Below are 19,138 nucleotides of genomic sequence, written 5' to 3'. Positions count from 1 at the left end.
TTCTTTCTTTGGAGGATGCTCACCCTTTCCCTTGATTTGCAAGAATTTGAAAGTGAGACTCTTGCTGCAAACAGTATCTGCATCGGTGGTTTGTTGCTGTGTAACAGATCATCCCAGGGCTCCCCAGGTGGCGCTGGTGGGAAAGGACCTGCCTGCCACTGCAGGAGACGTAAGAGAGGTAGGCTCGATCCCTGCGTGGGGAAGAACCCCTGGAGGAGAGCATGGCGACCCTCTCCAGTGTTCTGCCGGGAGAATCCCGTGGACAGAGAAGCCTGGTGGTCTGTGCTCCATAGGGTCGAAGAGTCGGACACAGCTGAAGCGACTTAGCACGCACCCATGCAACGAATCACCCCAAAACTTTGTAGCTTCAAACAATCATTTAACATCTCTCGTTGCTTCTGTGGGTCTGGAATTCAGAAGTGGCTGATCTGAGCACGCCTGGCTCAGAATGTCTCATGGGGTTTAAGTCAGATGTTGGCAGGAGGCAACCTCTGGAGGTTTGCCTGGGCCTGAAGGATCCTCATCCAAGGTGGCTCATTCATGGGACTGATGAGGTGATGCTGGTTGTTGGCTGGAGAACTTGGTTCTTCTCCACCTGGGCCTCTCCACAAGCTGTCCTGAAGAGAGCACAATCTTAGATAGCGGTCCCCAACCTTTTTGGCACTAGGGACGAATTTTGTGGAAGACAATCTTTCCACAGACTGATTGTGAGGAAGATGGTTTCTGGATGATTCAAGCTCATTGCATTTATTGTGCCTTCTATTTCTAATCAAATGCTGCCACTGATCTGTCAGGAGGTACTGGTCCACAGCCTGGAGGCTGGCCCTGATCTAAGAGGCCTAAGAAGATACTGTGCAGCTTTTATGATGTCACCTCAGAAGTTGCATGGATTACTCCCACTTCATTGTATTGGTCAAAAGGCAGGAACATGCATCCCACCTTTTGACAGAGGAAGGTCAGCATCACATTGTAAAAGAAAATGTGAGAGAGTGGGCCATTTTATTTTCCCTAAATCTATAGTGCCTCATGGGTATATCATAGCACTGTGCAACTAAAAAGCATGTCCCATTTTGCAGATGAGGAAACTGAGGCTCAGAAAAGTATGGTCACCAGCCTGAGGTCTCACGTCTGGCAGGAAGGAACAAAAGCCAGTTCTAACTCCTAGATCACAATGATGTAGCCTTGCCAGGTTCTCTCCCCATGTCTGTCTCCCTTACGCTGCTGTAACTGCAAATCGCACCGACTGTTTCATCTTTCCAGCATCCCCAAGGTGTACAGGCTCTCTTAATTCAAGTGTTTTAGATGATTCTTCAGATGATGTCTGTCTATAAATTGTTACTTCACTGAGTTGAGGCTCAATGGGAGTGGGTTTCCACTAATTGTAGAGCCCTGCTTACAAAAATGCTGTGTCCATGACAGTGTATACATTTTCCATTGTTTCCATGCTGTTTGCTTCTGAGATCTCAGGAATGATAACCACACCATAATCTGTGTGTGCTCACATTCTGTTTGACTGTCTATTCCGTCTTGTTTATATTTGAAACAGGAAAGAATCATCACTGCTTGCTTCAGTCGTCTTCATAGTACTTGGTCATCATTAAAAAGGAGATTTTACCATTTTCTGATGTTCTACTCGCCAGAATGAAAACGATAAAATCCAGCTGCCATAATCATGTTCTGTTATTCTTGGTTGCAGGTCAAACTTCCATTTCCTGTCGATCAAATCACCGACCTTCCGAGGAATGACTTCCAGATGATGATCAAGATGCACAAGCTGACGTCGGAGCAGTTAGAGTTCATTCACGATGTCCGCCGGCGCAGCAAGAACCGCATCGCCGCCCAGCGCTGCCGCAAGAGGAAGCTGGACTGTATTCAGAACTTGGAATGTGAAATCCGCAAGCTGGTGAGTCGGCCCGCCCTCTGCTGTCAGCAACCTGGAATGATCAAGACTGATGCGGAGTTTCAGTAGCAGAGGCCAGACAGGCAGAGAGACGGGCCACCATTCAGGGACATTCACATTGATTTTTAAAGGCGTTCTTAACAAGAAATAATAGCTTTACATCTGTAATATATGTGTGGCTGTGTGATTGTGTGTCCGTGTTTTATATCTTAGCCATTTGTATGGATCACAGGGGCAGTCGTCCCTGGGCGTGCTCAAACCACCAACCTTCCCTGGTGGCTCAGCTGGTAAAGAATCTTCCTGCAATGCGTTCGAGCCCTGTGTTGGGAACATCACCTGCAGAAGGGAAAGGCTACCCACTCCAGTATTCTGGCCTGGAGAATTCCATGGGCTGTGTACTCCATGGGGTCACAAAGAGTCGGACAAGACTGAGGACTTTTACTTTCACTTTCACATTCGCATAGAGGTGCTTTTTTTTGGAAGTCTAATTGATTTATAACGAGTTTCTTTGTACAGCAAAGTGACTCCGTTATATATATTTAGTTTTTCGTATTCTTTTCCATTATGGTTTGTCATAGGATATTGAATGTAGTTCTCTGTGCTATATACTAGGACCTCGTTGTTCATCCATCCTATGTATGATACTTTGCCTCTGCTAATCTGAAACTCCCATTCCTTCTCTCCCGTAGAGATAATTCTTATTTTCCATTCAGCGTGAGCCGAGAGCTAACATTTAGTGCTGTGTATGTGGACCAGGTATTTTTCTGGTCTCTTTCTGTAGCTGATCACGTGTAATCCTCACATCAGCCCTATGATTTAAGTACTACTTTATCTCCATTCACAGAGGAGGAAACCAGAGTGCAGAGAGCTTTGGTAACTCCCCACTTTGTGATGGAGCTTGAATGCAAGTCTGGTTGTCTGATCCCAAATCTTGTCATTGCCCTGCTTTCTCCTGCCTCCCACGGAGGGGTAGGTTGGGGCAGGACGCCAGCCTGCCACCAGGGGCGGCTCAGCCACCTGATCTCCTGAAGCCCTTCTCAGCCCTGGGGTCCTGAAGTCTGCACCTTCTGCCTCAAAGTGGTCATCACCTCTTCCCGTGCCGGGGAGTCTTTTGTCTCTGGGACTCATCTCTGATCTTTCAAGCCTCCGCCTCACTCAGAAGTCTGCATTCCCTTCTGAATCAGCAGCCTTAAGCTACAGGAAGTAAATCCAGGTGGCCTCTGGCTCCTGACTTGAAGGCAGTCGGTACAGCCTCATTCAGCGCATCCTTCCTGCTGGCCCAGTCCTAGAAAGTCATCCCAGGAGCCGTGTCTGCGGCGGCCTGAAGCAGAGGGAGGCCGCGCACTGTGGTCGGGACCTGAGTGTGGGTCCTCAGGCTACACCTGACGGTCCTTTGCCTCCTGGTGGGCCAGGGTCCTGACGAGAACCTCAGAGCAAGATGGGACATGTGAGAGTGTAGGCTCAGCTCAGGTCAGTCGCTCAGTCGTGGCCGACTCTCTGTGACCCCGTGGACGGCAGCACGCCAGGCCTCTGTCCATCACCAACTCCCGGAGTTTACGCAAACTCATGTCCATCGAGTCGGTGATGCCATCCAGCCACCTCATCCTCTGTCATCCCCTTCTCCTCCCGCCCTCAATCTTTCCCAGCATCAGGGTCTTTTCCAATGAGTTAGTTCTTCGCATGAGGTGGCCAAAGTACTGGAGTTTCAGCTTTAGCATCAGTCCTTCCAGTGAACACCCAGGACTGATCTCCTTTAGGATGGACTGGTTGGATCTCCTTGCAGTCCAAGGGGCTCTCAAGAGTCTTCTCCAACACCACAGTTCAAAAACATCAATTCTTCGGCACTCAGCTTTTTTTATAGTCCAACTCTCATATCCATACATGACCTTGGAAAAAAAATAGCGGAAAAAAAATAGCTTTGACTAGACGGACCTTTGTTGACAAAGTGATGTCTCTGCTTTTTAATATGCTGTCTAGGAAAAAAAAAATATGCTGTCTAGGTTGGTCATAACTTTTCTTCCAAAGAGTAAGCATCTTTTAATTTCATGGCTGCAGTCACCATCTACAGTGACTTTGGAGCCCCAGAAAATAAAGTCTGTCACTGTTTCCATTGTTTCCCCATCTATTTGCCATGAACTGATGGGACCAAATGCCATGATCTTAACTTTCTGAATGTGAGTTTTAAGCCAACTTTTTCACTCTTCTCTTTCACTTTCATCAAGAGGCTCTTTAGTCCTTCTTTGCTTTCTGGCATAAGGGTGGTGTCATCTGCATATCTGAGGTTATTGATATTTCTCCTGGCAGTCTTAATTCCAGCTTGTGCTTCATCTAGTCCAGTGTTTCTCATGATGTACTCTGCATATAAGTTAAATAAGCAGGGTAACAGTATACAGCCTTGACGTACTCCTTTCCCAATTTGGAACCAGTCTGTTGTTCCATGTCCAGTTCTAACTGTTGCTTCCTGACCTGCATACAGATTTAGATTTCTCAGGAGGCAGGTCAGTTGGTCTGGTATTCCCATCTCTTGAAGAATTCTCCACAGTTTGTTGTGATCCACACAGTCAAAGGCTTTGGCATAGTCAATAAAGCAGAAGTAGATGTTTTTCTGGAATTCTCTTGCTTTTTTGGTGATCCAGCAGATGTTGGCAATTTGATCTCTGGTTCCTCTGCCTTTTCTAAATCCAGCTTGAACATCTGGAAGTTCACGGTTCGTGTACTGTTGAAGCCTGGCTTGGAGAACTTTGAGCATTACTTTGCTAGCATGTGAGATGAGTGCAATTGTGCGGTAGTTTTAGCATTCTTTGGCATTGCCTTTCTTTGGGATTGGAATGAAAACTGACCTTTTCCAGTCCTGTGGCCATTGCTCAGTTTTACAAATTTGCTGGCATATTGAGTGCAGCACTTTCACAGCATTATCTTTGAGGATCTTAAATAGCTCAACTGGAATTCCATCACCTCCACTAGCTTTGTGCGTAGTGATGCTTCCTAAGGCCCACTTGAGAAACTTTGAATAAATGTTACTTGTTGTCTGGACTTGTGGAGACAGTGGGAGAAGGAGAGGGTGGGATGGACCAAGAGAGTAGCACTTACATATACACACGACCATGTGTAAAACAGACAGCTGGTGGGAGGCTGCTGAATGGCGCAAGGAGCTCAGCTCAGGGGCCTGTGACAACCTACAGGGGTAAGATGGGAGTGGGGGGCGGGATGAGGCTCAGAAGGGATAGGATATATGTATAAGTGTAGCTGATTCACGTTGCTATGCCGCAGAAACTAACGCAGGATTGTAAAGCAATTAAAAAACTAAAGAAAAAGTTTTTTAATGTTACGTGTTCTCAAGATAGTCCTGGACGTCATGTTTTGTTTTCTTGTTAATCTAATTAACACCCACCAAGCAGGGAAGATTTACCCATGTTCAGCAGCTGCCATCACCTACATGATAAAGGCCAGGTTCCTCAACAAGATGCGCTGTGCTGTCTGTGACTCAATCTTCCCCTCTAGCATCACCTTCCACTCCCTCCCTGGAACTGGACCCCCAGTAAAATCAAACTGGGTGCATTTCCCCCAGCCCCAGCTCCCGCTGTTTCCACCTCTGTGTTCCTGCGTCTGCTGAGTCTCCTCCACCTGGGACAGTCCTCGACTGTTTTTTTATGTGTCTTTTGTTCCTTAAGAGTCAGGTTGCTGTCTCCTTCTAGAAGCCCCTTTGCTGAGTCTCTGGTGAGGCTGAGTCTCTGTCCTCAGAGCCCTTTCTGATGTCTGACTTCGTATTTACCACATTAGTCTTGGTTATCTGTGTATCTGTCTGTCTCCTCAATCCCAGCCCTAGACTGTAGATTCCTCATGACCAGGACAGTCTTGATGATCTCTGAGTCTCCAGTGCAAGCCCCTGAAGCCTTTCAGGAAATGTCTGTTGCCCTCAAATGTATTGGACATTGTGACTGAGTCCTGGACTTGAAAATTCCTTCTTTTTTCAAATTTTTCTCTAATGTTCTAACAACAACAACGACGAGGTTTCCCAGGCGGTGTTAGTGGTAAAGAACCCTCCTGCCAACGCAGGAAATGTCAGAAATGCAGATTCGATTCCTGGGCCGCAAAGATCCCCTGGAGGAGGGCATGGCAACCCACTCCAGTATTCTTGCCTGGAGAATCCCATGGGCAGAGGAGCCTGGAGGGCTACAGTCCATGGGGTCCCAAAGAGTGGGACACAACTGAGCACACACATGTGACAACAGCAACAAAAATGTTTAATTTAAGCCGACATCAGGAAGCCAGACACCGCTGCTGGTGAGTGTGGGTCTTCTGGAAGCCTGCTTGGCTTAGTTGGGTACTCAGGCGAGGCTGGGCATATGCCTGTGGTAATGCTGGCCCTGCACTCTTTTCCAGACACAGGAGTAAATCTAATCACCCATGTTTGAGAAATGCCTGACTTTTTGTAACTAGCTCTCTTCTCTGTGTACCTGTGTCGTACGGGACAAATTGAAAACGGCTAAGCCACACACCCGGCAGAAACTTAAAGCTCTGTGCTGACATTGCTCAGCTGAAACCGGAGGGCATCTCCTAGTTCTCCCCTGGCCTTTTTGGAAACCCCTTAAATAATGAGCTACCTTCCCCGTGGAATGTGAGTGTCACATGCTCACCCACAGTACACCTGTGGCTTAAAGCATCCTGCTCTTAACCGAGGCCTGGATTTATACGGCCTTTCCTGCAGAGAGCCAGAACACTGCCAATTGCAGCATTTTCTCCTTTCTAGAAAGTGGCCCAGGACACGTTGCAGATTGGTGGGCCTGGAGGGGTAGGTGACTTGGCCAAGAAGATGCGGCAGAATTGAGACTGAGTTCCTCCCCGGGGGTGGTGTTGCCTCTCAGTTTGCTGAGTTGCGGGTCCAGGGAAGGAGGTCCAAGTTGCACAGCGACTGGTGTAAGATGTCCTTTCCTCGGGAGCCCTCCGGATGGGTTTTATTCCGTCCCTCCGCTTCCACCAGCCCCCTGGGGGGCGGTGTCCACAGGCTGGTCCCACCCACTCACTCCCACTGGTCTCCCGCGGCGCTCACTCTGCTTTTGCAAACTTGCAAAATGTGTTTCTGTCTCAAGTTGCACTTGTACATCTGTTTATTTTTCATCTCTAAAGCATGTTTTCTTGATAAATTTATAAATATTTTAGCAGGTGCCCTTTCCCCGTGTAAATCTCTGTCTCCAGCACACATGCCCACACTGCCTGCCAGATTGCATCCGTGTTTCAGCACGTGCAGCTCCCGGGTGGGGGACCCTGTGGCCGTGTGTTTGCCTCGCTCTCTCTTGCTGAGTCTCTGCCTCTCTCTGCCCTCTTCCCTCTTCTCTCTCTCCTTCCCATCCTCTCTCATCCACTCCTCAGCCCTCTGCATACCCTTGCAAAGGGTCAGGACTCACTTCACACCCCTTCAAATGTCCAGTTTCTCCGTCCCTTTCACAGCTGTGCGTCTCAGGGAGATTCCTTACGTTCTGTCCTTACACAGACAGTTATGAGCACATTCACCTCTTATAGGGTGATGAGTTTTAGTAACACCGGAGTCTATATGGCATTTTCTCCAAGGAGAACATCTCAGAACCCTGGGCTAGTACACTAAGCCTGTCTTAGCACCTGTGTGAGCACTTTCCACGCCCAGAGAGACTGGGTACTTGAGACTCACTCCATAGTCCTCAGCCGTCCTCAGAGGACCCACTGTGTTCAGTCCGTCGGCTGCAAAGGCCAAGAGCATGCTGATGTCGGATGAACCATAGGAAACTGCAGCGGCTGAATTTTTTTTTTTTTTTTTTGCCATCTTCATGGTGTTTTTTTTTTTTTTAAATGGACTTGCTTTTCTAGAGAAGTTTTAGGTTCACAGAAAAATTGAAAGGAAAATAAGAGTTCCCACCTGCCCCTTCCTTCTGCTCACTCACCGTCTTCTCAGGGTGGTGTGCTTGTTACAGGGGGTGAGTCTGTGTTGATCAATTGTAATCACTCAGAGTCCATGATTTACCGTAGGGCTCACTCTTGGTGTTGTGCGTTCTGTGGGTTTGGACAAATGTGTAATGACATGTATTCGCTGTGACAGTCGCGTCGAGTAGTTGGTGCCCTAAAATCCTCTGTGTTTCAGTTATTCTTACCTCCCTCCCCAACCCCAGCCGCTGGCAGACACTGATCTTTTTGTGTCTCTGTAGTTTTGCCTTTTTACAGAATGTCTTATAGTTGGAACTGGTCAGTTATTTTTGACCTTCAGAAATCAAACCCTAATATATCTGGGGGAGATTTTCAACTATAAGGTTGGGAACTGAGAGTTTTCCAGTTGATTCTCTTCAGACCCCAAATACCAGGCAACTGGAATCTTGATTGTCTCTGGTTTTCTGGTGGGTGGAGACTTTGCTGGTCGCTTGGCCAGGGGCTTCCCTAGTGCACAGCTGATAAAGAATCTGCCTGCAGTGAGGGAGACCTGGGTTCAGTCCCTGGGTTGGGAAGATCCCCTGCAGAAGGGAAAGGCTACCCACTCCAGTGCTCTGGCCTGGAGAATTCCATGGACTATATATATATAGCCCACGGGGTCACAAAGAGACGGATGAGACTGAGCAACTTTCACTTTCACTTTTTTGGCCAGGCCTCAGAGAAGGATGAAGAGCTGCCGCAGGGAAGGTGTCAGGGACGCTGGCACATCTCTGTGGGCTGCTCAGAGGGGAGACGCCGAAAATATGGGTCCTGGCTCCCTGCATAGGGAGCTTCTAAGTTTCTAGATTCTGACCTAGTCATTCATGAGTGCATGCATGCCAAGGTGCTTCAGTCATGTCCAGCTCTTTGCAGCCCCGTGGATTGTAGCCCACCAGGCTCCTCTGTCCATGGGATTGTCCAGGCGAGAATGCTCGAGTGGGCTGCAGTGGCCTCCTCCAGGGGATCTTCCTGACACAGGGCTCGAACCCACGTCTCCTGGGGCTCCTGCATTGCAGGCAGCTTCCCTACCGCTGGGGCACTGGGGAAGCCCCAGTCCTTCTTGAGTCACACTCTAATGTAGGAGGCGAAAAACTGAAGCAGGACCCCCCCACAGAACGCAGGGTCTGCGCTGCTCCCGTTCAGGCTGGATCAGGTCTCCTCTTTTCGCTGTCTCCTCCAGGTGTGTGAGAAAGAGAAGCTGCTGTCCGAGAGGAATCAGCTGAAAGCGTGCATGGGAGAACTGCTGGACAACTTCTCGTGCCTCTCCCAGGAAGTCTGCCGAGACATCCAGAGCCCCGAGCAGATCCAGGCCCTGCATCGGTACTGCCCCGTCCTCAGACCCGTGGGTCTTCCCACAGCCCCCAGTATTAACCCCGCGCCCCTGGGCGTGGAGCAGTGCGCGGCGGGGGAGAGCGCGCCCTGCTGCTTGGAGCAGGGGGCGGCGGCCCCCGGCCCCCCCTGGGCCCCCAGCAACGCCTCGGAGAACTGTACTTCTGCTCGGAGGCTGGAGGGCACCGACCCAGGGGCCTTCTCTGAGCGAGGGCCTCCCCTGGAACCCAGGAGCCAAACGGTGACCGTGGACTTCTGCCAGGAGATGACTGATAAGTGTACAACGGATGAACAGCCCAGGAAAGATTACCCCCAGTGACGGCCTGCCTGCGAGTTCTCAGCCCCGTCCCACACAGCTGTCCTTGGGTCAGCCTGCAGTGCTGTTCGTCTGTCGTCTGGAAGAACCGAGAAGGAATCTGGTGCACACTACAGCGGTCTTAGCAGCAATACTGTTTCTTAGTATTCTCTCCTCCCTTCGAGCAGGAGCGACATATAGTTACCCTCACAATGGTGCTACCCCTTGTTCAGGCAAGGGGAGACGACAGTGGCAAAGCTGTCTGTCTGTGGGTTCATTTCAGTCTTTACAGGGATGGACTAACACCTCTAGGACCCAACCGCGGATTTCTTTTCTCCGTGGCCCAAGTCACAAAGCCTATCTCAGGAATTTCTTCTGAATGTTCAACTTTTTTCATGGAAGACAGCTTCTATACACATCAAAGTTTTATAGCTAGACTGTACATAGTATATATATAATATATATGAAATATATTATCTCTCTCCATATGCAAAAGTCCTGCATGCCTCAGTTTTCTCCTCCTGAAACTGGAAACTTGGTTTCTCGTTTATAAACAGGTTCCAACATTCCTCTTTTGTCTCTGATGCTAGAACTGGTTTGTAACTGTTAACCTGCTCATTTTTCTTGCTTCACAGTTCAAGTTGTGCTTATTTATGGACAGAATTCAGTGTTAGAAGCTTTCTTTGACATTTTATTTCAGACCTTTTATTTCTTGTTGGTTTGGTTTGATTTGGGCACTCTCAGATGGTGCCAGTTGAGTATCATGGTTTTTTGTTTTTTTTTTTTTGCGGATACTGTATAGTCAAGGTCAACTTTGCCACTTGCACTGAGTTTTGGGTCAAACGTATTTTCTTAAATGAAGTTGTCACTTCAGTATAACTCAAGTAAACTGTATATTCTTTGCTCTTCAAAAAGTAAAACAGCTAATTAAAAAAAAAAAAAGCACTCAGGTGATAATTATGTAGGAAAAACAATCTTGCCAAATAATGAATTCATCCTAGGATGTAGACAATAATCTGCTTGAATATTTTTATATTTCACCTCCTCCCCACCTTTTCCTAAGCAAAGTTAAAATGCAGAGAGTTCAGAGTTGATGTTCAGATTTCTAAGTGGGGAAAGAGTTTGGACATCTCACTGGAAAGTGCATTGAAACAGCGGGAATCGTGATGTTGTACCGGAACTCAGCAGGCTTTGGCTCCTAGATACCAAGTTAGAACTGGTTTCTCAGTCCGGGAGTAAGTCCCATTCATTTCAGCACTGCCCCAGACCTCTGCCTGCTCTGGATGTATAGAACAGTAGGAACTTCTTTGAAGGACTTAGCTGCTTGGCCACCCAGCCCAGGACCTGCCTCCCCTGGGACTCACCTGAGGGGCTTTGCATCACTGCCCTGGGGGTCCCACCTTTTTGTGGCTGTCCTGGGGTTGATGCGGCGGGCCCCGCCCGAGTAGGAGAGAGCAGGGCAGTTGTAGCCTGAAGTCTGTTCCTGGCGCAGACAAAAGCATTTCTTTCTCCCTTGTTTCTCCAAATGCTTTAAGTTGCATCCTGAGGTTTTCCCACCAATTCTCTTGGTCTGAAGGCAGATTTCATTCTGAGGCTTTGGATACAATGCGTCCAGGAGCCCTCCCTGCCCCTTAGCCCCACCACGCACCTCCCTACTCTCTCCTGATGATGATTTCCTTCTTTTGCTGCAAAACTGGTTGGCTTGCAACCCACAGAGAGCGGCTTCCCTTGGCTCAGGGGGCGTGTGGGCCCCTGGCTGCGTTTACAGGAAGGGGTGCAGACCCCTCGAAGCCTGTGCTGGGGGAGAGGTCAGCCCCCTGCTCCTGTGGGTCCTCCAGCTCGGCTGCGGGGAGGAGTCCCGAACAGTTTAATGTGGGGATGGGGTGGTGGGCTGTGGGGACTAGACGGTTGATTTTGTTTCTTCATTTGTGCCATTGTTTGGACGATATTAAAGCTGCATGTGAAAGGGGAAATTAGTATATGACGTAGGCGAAACGTGAAATCATAGTAACATATGTTTTAGTACTATTAACTTTTTTCTGTACAAATATTAGTGCTAAATGTTTAAATATGTATGAATGCCAGAAATTTGTTGGTTCATGCGGTAGGTTAAAAAAAAAAGGCTTTTCTTTGAAAATAGTTCCACTTTTAGAACCTGCCTCTGGGCTTTTGTTTTTTCTCGTCTGTGTGTGTGTGTGTGCGCGTGCATTTGTCTAAGATACATTTTGCTCCTGCTCTGAGTCGAAGCTACGGTTTCTGTTGTGGCTGTTGGAATTTCTTGGCCTAGTTCTGTGCTTCTCTGTGAGGTTTGCCTTTGGGGAAGACGGTGACAGCTCTGATTTAAACTCAATGTGAATGCCGTGATCCATCATAGGTGTGTGTTCTGGTGGAAGAGTTGGCTAAAAGGTGTTTTTTTTTTTTTTTTTTGGTTTTTTAACTCTTGTTGCCTTTTTTAAGTGACCTCCTCTTCTTTTAAAAAAGGAATGTTTTCTGCTCATATCATAACCAGGTCCAAACTGGCTCATTGCTGTCAATGACCCTGGTACCCACTCATGTGCATCTGGTCGTCTTGACCCCGTTCTGAATGCCCCCCCCCCTTTCCTTTATCCTGCGCTGCTGGCTTCCAGCTGGGGAGGGGGTTTCCTGTATATCTCTCCCCCCAACTCAGCCCATGGCCTCCTCCGGCCAACCCCTGCCTCGAATGTCTTCCTCTTTGCTAACCACACCCTCGCCACGCCTGCCATGGGAAGCAACCAGTTAAAAACACTGCTGGAGAAACTGTCTTTCGATTTCTTGGAGATTTGAACAAGTTGTTGGAATTTGGTTCTCTGTCCACCAGGAACAGCGACTGGCTTTGTTCAGTTGACGCGACGTGTCTGTGTCTCTTACTGGTCTGAACCATGTGCTTGTCAAGATTATTTCCAGGTTGATTCAAAGGGAGGACTAGCTGGGCACCATGGTCCAGGTTGCCTCAAGTGGAGTTTGAAAACCAGCCTGTCTCCTTTTCCTGGGATCCATTAGTGCAACCCAAGTCTTTTATGAAAGAGAAAAGCAAGTAAACAGCACGGAATAGTGTTTATGTGGAATGGTGACGTCTAGTTGTACCATTAAGGTTCTATCCTTGCAGATATAAAGAGCTCCGGCATTTATATTCCAGCCGTGAAATGTGCAGGAGGGTCCTTGTGACAGGCAGTTGTGTCTCCCAGTGGCTGGGGTAGGCGTGGGCTGCTGCAGCAGGGACAGTAGAGGTGGTCCTGTGGCTACTTAACATCTGCCTGAGACTAGTCCTCCCCTCGCATCTGCCTTTTTTCTACTTGTGTCTCCAGACAACCTCACTTCGTTCAGATTGGTCCGGCTTGGGCAGGTGCGTGCTTTGCTGTATATGTCTGTTTCTCTGCGTTATCTGGGGGTGCCTTGAATAAAATAACTTCACGACATACTGATTCTGGAACAAACCATGGCAAAAACAAACAAAAAAAAGAGCTGGAAAAGTGACTAGGCCACCTGCTCCTCCTCTTCTGGGTTCCCTTAATAATGACTCAGGCATCAGAGGTGATGCTGCCGTAGGGAAGGGTATTTTGTATCGTGTACAAGTAATTTATTAACTGTATTTCTAAAGGTATGCTGCTCTTAAGATGCACTATGATTTTGGATTTAATCCTTGTGTTGCTTTCCCAAGGAAGTAAAAAAAAAAAAAAAAAGCTGATGATTAGTATGTCAGCTGCCGCTTCTTGAAAAGGAAGGCAGGGACCAGCGACAGAATTCGCGTGAGGGGACGTCTAAAAACCAGGTGGACACTCTGAAGTCCAGCGCTATTGTCAGGAGGTCTAAACCTACACTTTCTCTCTAAATGCTTTATGATTGCCGTTAAAGAAGAAGAAAGGAACAGAAAAAGGTGTGAAAATATACAGCTTTGAAAACCCCACTTGCTTCTTCAAGCTGATCCATCTGCTAGATTATGTAGCATAATCCTCTCAAAATGAGTAAAAGCCTGCAAAGCTCTTTAGACTTCCTATGGGTTCCCTAGCTCTATACATTATGCCCCATTTCAACTAGGAGCCACTTAATAAATGACTTCAAACTGCACCACTAGTACTTAACATTTGTTGGAGGAGTTGCTGATCAAGAGGGCAAAAAGAATGAAGTTTTGTCCTCAAATCACTATAAATAGGCAAAGAAACACAATTTTTTTTTTAAAGAATAAAGCTATTCACTGGATCATGAGTTAGTCTTTCTTCCCCAAATTGAGGATTTTGCTGTGGGTTCCATTACTGGCAAGTCAGTGCCCAGTGGGAAGCCTGTGTGGAATTGGAATTCACCCGGGCATTCTGTGTGCCTGGAGGCATTCTGTGTGTAAGCTGTGTGTGCCGAATACTGCCCAAGCTAGCTCCTGACCCAAGCATCAAAGACGGATGCTGCAGAATAAAATATATTTGTACACAGATAGTGTGTGCAAGCAGTCTTTGTACATAGAAAAGACCTATTGCGGCAGATGGAGGATAAATTATTTGACTGACGGTGCAAAAACATTTCTTGCAAAGAAAAGTAAGTGTGTAGTATTTTCCTAAACTCCACCTTGGGAGATAGTATTTATAGCAAATGAGTATCAGTGCATTTTCATTGTCATATGACAAGGATGCCGCCATGGTGTGAAGAAAACCCACTCGGCAGCAGAGGCCCACTTTCATAGCTCTGGTTTCCTGTTGTGACATGGTGTGTGCGTTTCACCTTCCAGCAATGGACAACCAACCTTGACTTTCCTTTCCATTCCAGTGGACTGACCTCAGATAACACAGTGGCCTCCTTAGACACAGAAGGGCACCCAGAGTGTGCATTTCAGGTAGACTCAACTGCAGCACCAGACGCTCCTGTGGGGACAGGAAAGGGTGAAGGGATTTGGACAAAGAGGGTTTTTCTTCCTCCAGTTTGATGCTAAGTCTTCTACCAAAACATGCCTGGAGGCAGAGGGGTGATCTCCACATGAGTCCTAACCATGCATTGTGCATGTGTGAATGCTGAGAGGCCCATTCATGCCCTGACCTAAAAGACCTGCCACTTCTATTAAGTGATCCGGACGCTTCCATGGGCGTTCAGGAGCTTCGGGCGCTGGTCAGACACGGTGAGCCGTTTGAGGCAAGGGCCACCTCTGCTTGCGAGGTCCTGTGGGCCCGTGAGAATTTGTTCCAGAACCAGTCTAACGCAAGTGCACCTCCAATCTATGCCTTACAAGCTCCAGAGGCCATGTTCAAAACAGGGTTTTCTCAGTGTATGCAAGGGGCGACTGCCCCTCTCCTCTTCCTCCCCAGGTTGAACAATACGGACAGTTTTCACACATATCTACCTGTATAACCCTCTGTACCTCTCATAACTGGTCAACGACTGTAACAGGTTACATCAGGTGTTTTTCTACATACTTTTTACACAGATTCTATGCGATTAATGTAACTTAATTCAATACATCATTTTGTTGTACTAGTTCTTAGGCTTGTCTTTTTATTTCCTAAGTGATTGTGGTTTTTTCTTGTGGTTTTTATTGTAAAAATGAAATGGCTGTTGATGCTTATTCTCTGTAACTAAGAATTTTTACCTTTTTTTGGGGGAAAAAAAAAAGCATTGCTATGAACTAATGAAACTTCATTTACTCATTGTAAATACACTATTGTGCAAAAAATAAAAATTCACTCAATTGAATTGCTAGTGTTAACTGAATTTTGTCTAGACACCATTTCTGTTGATGAAATAAAGACATATCATTACGCATTGTAAACTGATTTTCTCTGATCCCTGTGTTGGAGATTATAGAGCCAGAGGCTTTCAGAACTGTTTCCTTCGAGAGAGGCCATGCCTCTTCCTTGTTTGGACCTTTACCTGCTACCTGATTAATCTGATAAGAAATCTTAAAAATGTGATAATGTGATTCTTCAACTCTCAATTTTAAAAATCCCGAATGCCTTTGAGAGTGGACAAAGGCACTAAACCCAATTTCCTGGCTTTGATATTGTGCTGTAATTATGCAGAAAGTCACCATCAGGGAAGCTGGGTGAAGAATATTGTTTCTTACTAGGGCATGTGAATCTACATCTCATAATAATAGGTTTAATTGAAAATAAAAAGTTGAATGAATGCAAATGGGGAAAAGGAAAAACCAATGCCAGGTACAGTGAACTGCAGGGCAGAGAGTTTATAATTGTGGTTAGGGGAGAAATACAGCTAAGCCAGAGAAGAATATTTGATCACTTGAGTCTGAATTTTGTTGTAAAAGGAAAACAAGATACTGAATGGCGGGCAGCCCAGATGACCTGAGTACGCTGGACTCATGAGTGGTCTGGCAGTGAGGATGGAGTCGTGAAGGCAGGAGATAGCAGAGCTGCTGGGCTCTGAGCTTCTGGATGTGCCCAACTCCATTAGCCAGGTGGGAAAACGGAAATTACAAGCTGCCAAACTCCACTCCCTCCGTGGGCTCCCCACTGAGGCAGAGCCTCAGGGAGCATCTTAACAGGATTAGCAAATATTCTCTGTTGTGAAATCACCATGGTCCAAACATCTCAGGTGTCAGTTCAGTTCAGTTCAGCCGCTCAGTCGTATCCAACTCTTTGTGATCCCACGGACTGCGGCACGACAGGCCTCCCTGTCCATCCCCAACTCCTGAAATTTGCTCAAACCCACGTCCATTGAGTCGGCAATCTCATCCTCTGTCGTCCCCTTCTCCTCCCGCCTTCAATCTTTCCCAGCATCAGGGTCTTTTCCAATGAGCCTGCTCTTTGCATCAGGTGTCAGAGGTTAAGAAGAGTCCTTTGCCTGAAGGCATGAAGTTATTCCGTCCATTCTGGGGAAAGGGTGGGCCATGATCCCAAAATTCTCTAGGAAAACCTGTTCATTTAGAACCAACAGTCATTTGCACCTTCCACCTGACTTTAGTGCTTGTCGCAGGGAATGACCACTGTGGTTTGATACAGAATAAGGCTCTTACATCCTGCAGAAGGGAAGCATTCAAACACCACCCAGCCCCAGATGGGCAGCAGTCATTCTCTTTCCTACACTGTTTTCTTAAAAATTAATTAACCTGGCTGCATCTGGTCTTGTGGCACGAAGGATCTTTCTAGTTGTGACATACAGGGTCACCTTTTTTTAAATTGTGGCATGTGGAATCTACTTTTCTCATCAGGGGTCGAACCCGGGCCTCCTGCGTTGGGAACACGGAGTCTCAGCCACCAGACCACCAGGGACGTCCCTCTCTCCCCTGCTTTGAATGTGCACCTTGGGCGTGAATCTACTTCTAGAGCACAGTGAGGGGTCTCATTCTGCCTTCTCCCTGCCAGCAGCTCTGTGGCATGTTGTTTGGAAAAAACCGAGCTGTTCTTGGAAATAGTTCTAGAACTTCTCACTCTTCTGCAGCTCATCACCCCAGCCCCTCAGTTAGGGTACATTACCATGACCGTACTCCACGGCTCCCACAAGCTTGTGACGGGGTCCAGAGTGGAGTGGGCTTCCCATTCTCTGCACTGAGCACCTCTGTCTTCCTGGCATAAATAAACGTCATGCTTCCTGGTATCAGGAAATCAAGGTCCAGAGAGACAGAGAAAGCTGCACTTTCCACACCCCATTATGAAAGTCTTTTTCCTTTCATTTGAATTAAGAGCATCATCCCTTCCGTCCCCTCCCCCACCCCGGCTCCTACATATCTGGTCCCTAGAGTTTCTCTGATGGAATAGAGTGCCTCCCTGATGAACGCAGAGTGTCAGATCAGCTGCAGGAAGTGTGGCCAAGCAGGACAGCGCGAGGCTGACCCCAGAGGTCAGGAGCCCCAGCTGGGAGCTTCCGATGCACAGCCACGGCCTGACCAAGGGCTCCAGAGGGGATAGTTGGGAGTTTCTCCTGCCGTCTGAGCTCACAGACATACAACTTTTATTTCGCAGATGCCAGCTCTCTCCTGGGTTCATTTTTTCTGATCCCAGGCATCGATTATTTTTTCATAATAGATGAAAGTTCTAGAAGCATGTTCTGAAACAAAATGAACAAAATAGACTCAGAAGGGCTGGTAAAAGCTAGTCTCACCCACCCACCCATGACTCTGTGTGTGTCACAAATATCCCAAATCCAAACAAAATCCTGTACAGAAGATAGTCCCCTCCCCACATCACCCCAGAGAAGAATGTCCAGGTAAGAGGCTCTGTTCCCTGACAGCATCGCAGCATAAGATCTGAATCCCACCTGCCATCCCCTGCTCCTCTTCCAGCTGTGCTTGTGTCCAAAATCCAGGTCTAAAACTAAAAGGCCAACCTTTTCCTAATCTCCATCTTTGTCCCCTCCACAACTAACCAGAGTTCCTGACTTTGCATTAATGTGGAATGGGAACATGGATCCCAATGTAGATGATTCATTTTGTAATCATCTTTCCTAAAAATGTGCTACACAGGCTGACTGTAACGCAGGAGACCTGGGTTTGATCCCTGCGTCAGGAAGATCCCCTGGAGAAGGGAATGGCCACCCACTCCAGTATTCTTGCCTGGAGAATCCCATGGACAGAGGAGCCTGGAGGGCTACAGTCCATGGCTCACAAAGAGTTGGATATGACTGAGTGACTATCACGTTCACTTTCACAGGGAGAGCAGGAAGCAGCAATGGGGAGAAGGAACTTGGGTTGGGTCAGACAAGTTTAGGATAAAATTCCAGCTCATTCACTCATTCAATAAATATTCATTTATGTTCCTGCTGTGTCCCAAAGACTGCGGTTTAATTGTATAACTTGGACAAGTTATCCTAATTGTATAACTTGGACAAGTCATCTACTTCCTTATTCTTAAATGGCAATAATCACAGGGTCACAATGAGGAAACCCATGGCAGTGTCTAGACCAGAATCAGGGGCTCCATAAAATGGGAGACTTTCGCCCTCTTCTTTAGATTCTTTGGCAACTGATGTATTATGGAAAACTTGTCTAGTAAAAGGTTCAATAAATTATAACAATCGAAACATCCATCTAATTACCCGTGTTGATAATGCTGTATCAAAAAAGACCTTCTCAAATGAGGCAAATAACCTAGAAGTCACAGAGATTTTAGATTTAGTACAATATTAAAAGTTTAAAGACACCATACACAGTGATAAGATATAAGCAGACTGGGAGAAAATCTTAAAATACGTACATTGACAAGGCATTAATATAATACCATAAAATAGCTCTTAGAAACCAGAGGAAAAACAAATATCTCAACAGAAAAATAGACAAGGATAATTCATGATAGAAATACAGATGGAAAAAAAAAAAAAAAAACAAAGAAATACAGATGGTTAATAAACATATGAACAACCTTACTAGTGATCATGGAAATTAAAGTAAAACAAAGGGAAACATTTCTAGTTTATCAGACTGAGGGTGGGGCTAGATAATGTCTGAGTGTGGAGAAAAAGTGCTAATATGCTGGGAAGAGGATAAATTGGCATAGTCCTTCCTGAGCAAAAATTGGCAGCATCTATCAAAATGTAAAATATGCATATGCCTGTTAAAACCAATAATTCCATTTCTAGGTACCTATCAAAGTATGTATGAAAGATTCATTGCAACATTGTTTGCAGTAGAAAAAAAGTTAGAATGGCTAAATTGTCATCAAGTATCTATGGTTCACCTATTGTGGAAAAGCATGAAGCATATACAACTGAGGAATCTCCGTGGGTGCTGA

General features: G+C 46.8%; 1 protein-coding gene across 2 annotated transcripts in view; it reads left to right on the top strand.

The window, feature by feature from the left end:
* The window catches only part of BACH2 (BTB domain and CNC homolog 2), a 375,591-nt gene extending 360,446 nt beyond the window's left edge, over window positions 1-15,145 (top strand). For both annotated transcript variants that reach the window (XM_043438955.1, XM_043438956.1), the window contains 2 exons: window positions 1,697-1,903; window positions 9,015-15,145. In XM_043438955.1, coding sequence (XP_043294890.1) covers window positions 1,697-1,903; window positions 9,015-9,482 — 675 coding nt within the window. In that variant the 3' untranslated portion in view covers window positions 9,483-15,145. The remainder of the gene's footprint in view (window positions 1-1,696; window positions 1,904-9,014) is intronic.
* The last annotated feature ends 3,993 nt before the right edge of the window (window positions 15,146-19,138 follow it).

The sequence above is a fragment of the Cervus canadensis genome, chromosome 20 (genome assembly GCF_019320065.1).
Source record: "Cervus canadensis isolate Bull #8, Minnesota chromosome 20, ASM1932006v1, whole genome shotgun sequence".
Classification (NCBI taxonomy): Eukaryota; Metazoa; Chordata; class Mammalia; order Artiodactyla; family Cervidae; genus Cervus; species Cervus canadensis.
Note: the sequence above shows the minus strand (reverse complement) of the source record. Positions and strands in the feature narration are given on the sequence as shown.